Source organism: Sinocyclocheilus anshuiensis, unplaced genomic scaffold (genome assembly GCF_001515605.1).
Source record: "Sinocyclocheilus anshuiensis isolate Anshui unplaced genomic scaffold, SAMN03320099.WGS_v1.1 scaffold313, whole genome shotgun sequence".
Classification (NCBI taxonomy): domain Eukaryota; kingdom Metazoa; phylum Chordata; class Actinopteri; order Cypriniformes; family Cyprinidae; genus Sinocyclocheilus; species Sinocyclocheilus anshuiensis.
Window position 1 is genome coordinate 795865 of NW_015536469.1, and position 2416 is coordinate 798280.

At 36.2% G+C, this 2416-nt stretch overlaps 1 protein-coding gene and 1 long non-coding RNA gene across 4 annotated transcripts in view; one reads left to right on the top strand and one right to left on the bottom strand.

The window, feature by feature from the left end:
• LOC107698687 (cyclin-dependent kinase 18-like) overlaps positions 1 to 2416 on the top strand; it is a 112573-nt gene that overhangs the window by 92904 nt on the left and 17253 nt on the right. For both annotated transcript variants that reach the window (XM_016499879.1, XM_016499815.1), the window contains exons 7-10: positions 571 to 665; positions 849 to 911; positions 1795 to 1918; positions 2126 to 2246. In XM_016499879.1, coding sequence (XP_016355365.1) covers positions 571 to 665; positions 849 to 911; positions 1795 to 1918; positions 2126 to 2246 — 403 coding nt within the window. The remainder of the gene's footprint in view (positions 1 to 570; positions 666 to 848; positions 912 to 1794; positions 1919 to 2125; positions 2247 to 2416) is intronic.
• Positions 1 to 2416, bottom strand: part of LOC107698829 (uncharacterized) — an 11704-nt gene that overhangs the window by 7715 nt on the left and 1573 nt on the right. Inside the window, exon 2 of one of the 2 annotated variants that reach the window (XR_001635389.1) lies at positions 2181 to 2273. This is a non-coding gene — a long non-coding RNA (uncharacterized LOC107698829). The remainder of the gene's footprint in view (positions 1 to 2180; positions 2274 to 2416) is intronic. The other variant, XR_001635390.1, reaches the window with a different exon arrangement.

The window sequence follows — 2416 nt, forward strand, 5'->3', positions numbered from 1 at the left end:
ATTAGTAATCCAGCAAGGGCACATAAAATTGATCAAAAGTGAATAATAATGTTCTGTAACAGAACATTGGTGGGGGGGGTATATATGCTTATATTTTTATATATAAAAATATAAGCAGCACAAATGTTTTCAAGATAAATAATAATATGAAATCTGTATTGAGCAGCAAAGCATATTAGAATATTATTAGGGCTAATTTCATAGTAACTGATTAGTCATTAATATATTTAAATATATATACACACACTGGTAGAATATTTAAATATATAGATTACATTATAATGCACATTTTATTAACAAATAAAAATAATATATTAATGATATATTTCCCTAAATAGCCAATATGTTGGCTGTTTATGGGTAATATTTCATTTTTCAGTATTAATTATTACAAAACCACACTTAGAGCCATTTTCTCATTTGAATTACAATTCTGCATCCTGTTTGGCTCGATTAAAATTCAGGAACTGGATTAGAATTTCAAAAGATTTCAATTCTGAATCTTGCACAGCCCTGCCGGAGGTTATTGTTGTAGCTGCTCATTATCCTATTCTTGTTGTGTTGCACCAGTGTCACTGCTGAAGAACCTGAAACACGCCAACATCGTAACGCTGCATGACATCATCCATACGGACCGATGTCTCACCCTTGTCTTCGAGTATCTGGTAAGCCACATCTGAATACTATGCAAACAGTAGCAGCCTGTAGAGTTCCCACAATGCTTTGTGATATTGGGCGAGGTGGTATTTTACATATTTTCCTCTTCAACTATGAAAGCAACCTCAAAAAGTGACAGGACCAGTCTGTTTTGAATGCCATTTTGACGTCATAATCTATTGTCTTTAAAGGACAGTGACTTGAAGCAGTACCTCGACAACTGTGGAAACCTAATGAGCATGTACAATGTGAAGGTAACAGCGAAAAACATCAGCAAGCTTAGCAATTAAAAGTCAACAGAGCTGTCCACATAGACAGCTACCTTCTAAGGCAGCATCCTAATGCGAAACCGATAATTGATTCTGATAGAGTCTGTTGCTAAATAACAACAGGTTTCCAATGACAAACAATTTGTTAATCGATTACGAGCACAAAGCTGCTCGACAACGTCACAGCCAATCAGAAGATATGCTTCGATATACAGTTACGAAGAGCAGGATTTTGGACCAATGAGATTTCGCTGGGCGGGGCTACCCAGCAGACCCAGAGAAGCGATTAGATCTCTTTTGTGATTTTTCTTACCTATAGGGAAAACTTGGGTGGAAATTAGAGCATTGGGAACCCATAATTGACTAATTAGTTTGTTTAAATAACTAATAAGTCAATTTATTAAAGAAAATTTAATATAAATTAAGTATAGATCTCTAAGTGACATTTCAAACACTGATTAACAGCATCTAATGATTTGGAAATAGCCCATATGTTTTAGGATAATGGGGAATTTAGCCTAAAAAATAATTATATTAATAGATACTATACTAACAGCAGTAATCAACCTTTCCAATTAAACAGCTAATAGCTTTTTGCAACAGTGTCCGAGGCATAAAATAGTATTCATAAAAAAAGTCTTTAAATTAAACAAATTTTATCTATACTTGTCATTATTGAATTAAAAACATATAGCAGAATTTTCTTCATTCAAGTATTTCATAATGCGTTATCCGCAGTGGATGCATGTGATGTTGCCTTAAAATTAGGTGAAAATGAGGTATCTTAGAAGGCAGGTGCCTACATTTTGTATGCCTTAAAATGCTGTCCTTGTTGGAAGCGCTAACATCCGCCTCTCTGTCCTTGTAGATATTTATGTTCCAGCTTCTTCGTGGTTTATCATATTGTCATAAGAGGAAGATTCTCCACCGGGATCTGAAGCCTCAGAATCTGCTCATTAATGACAAGGGAGAACTCAAACTGGCAGACTTTGGTGAGACGTTCTTACAAGGCCTGAATATTCACAGATGCGTTTACTTTGGTGTGCTGTACAAAGAATATCTGACTTGTTTTTTAGCACATTACCCAGCAGCGGTCTCCCATGTGACTCCCATTTGAAATCAGCTTTTGGCTCAGATTCTGGCTTACCCAGCAACGTTTGTTCATCGCCTTATCTATCTGTCTAATCTTATTTATTAAGGTTTGGCCAGAGCAAAATCAGTCCCAACAAAAACCTATTCGAATGAGGTTGTGACCTTGTGGTATCGACCTCCTGATGTCCTGCTGGGTTCCACGGAGTACTCAACACCGCTAGACATGTGGTAAGATGTTGCTCCCATAAACCGCTGCTAGAAAACATTGAACACAATAGTACTACTGTATGGCATCGGCCACAATGTGTTGCTAACATTATGAGAGATTCAAGCAAAACTATTAAAGGGGTCATATGATGCTGCTAAAAAGAACATTATTTTGTGTATTTGGCGTAATG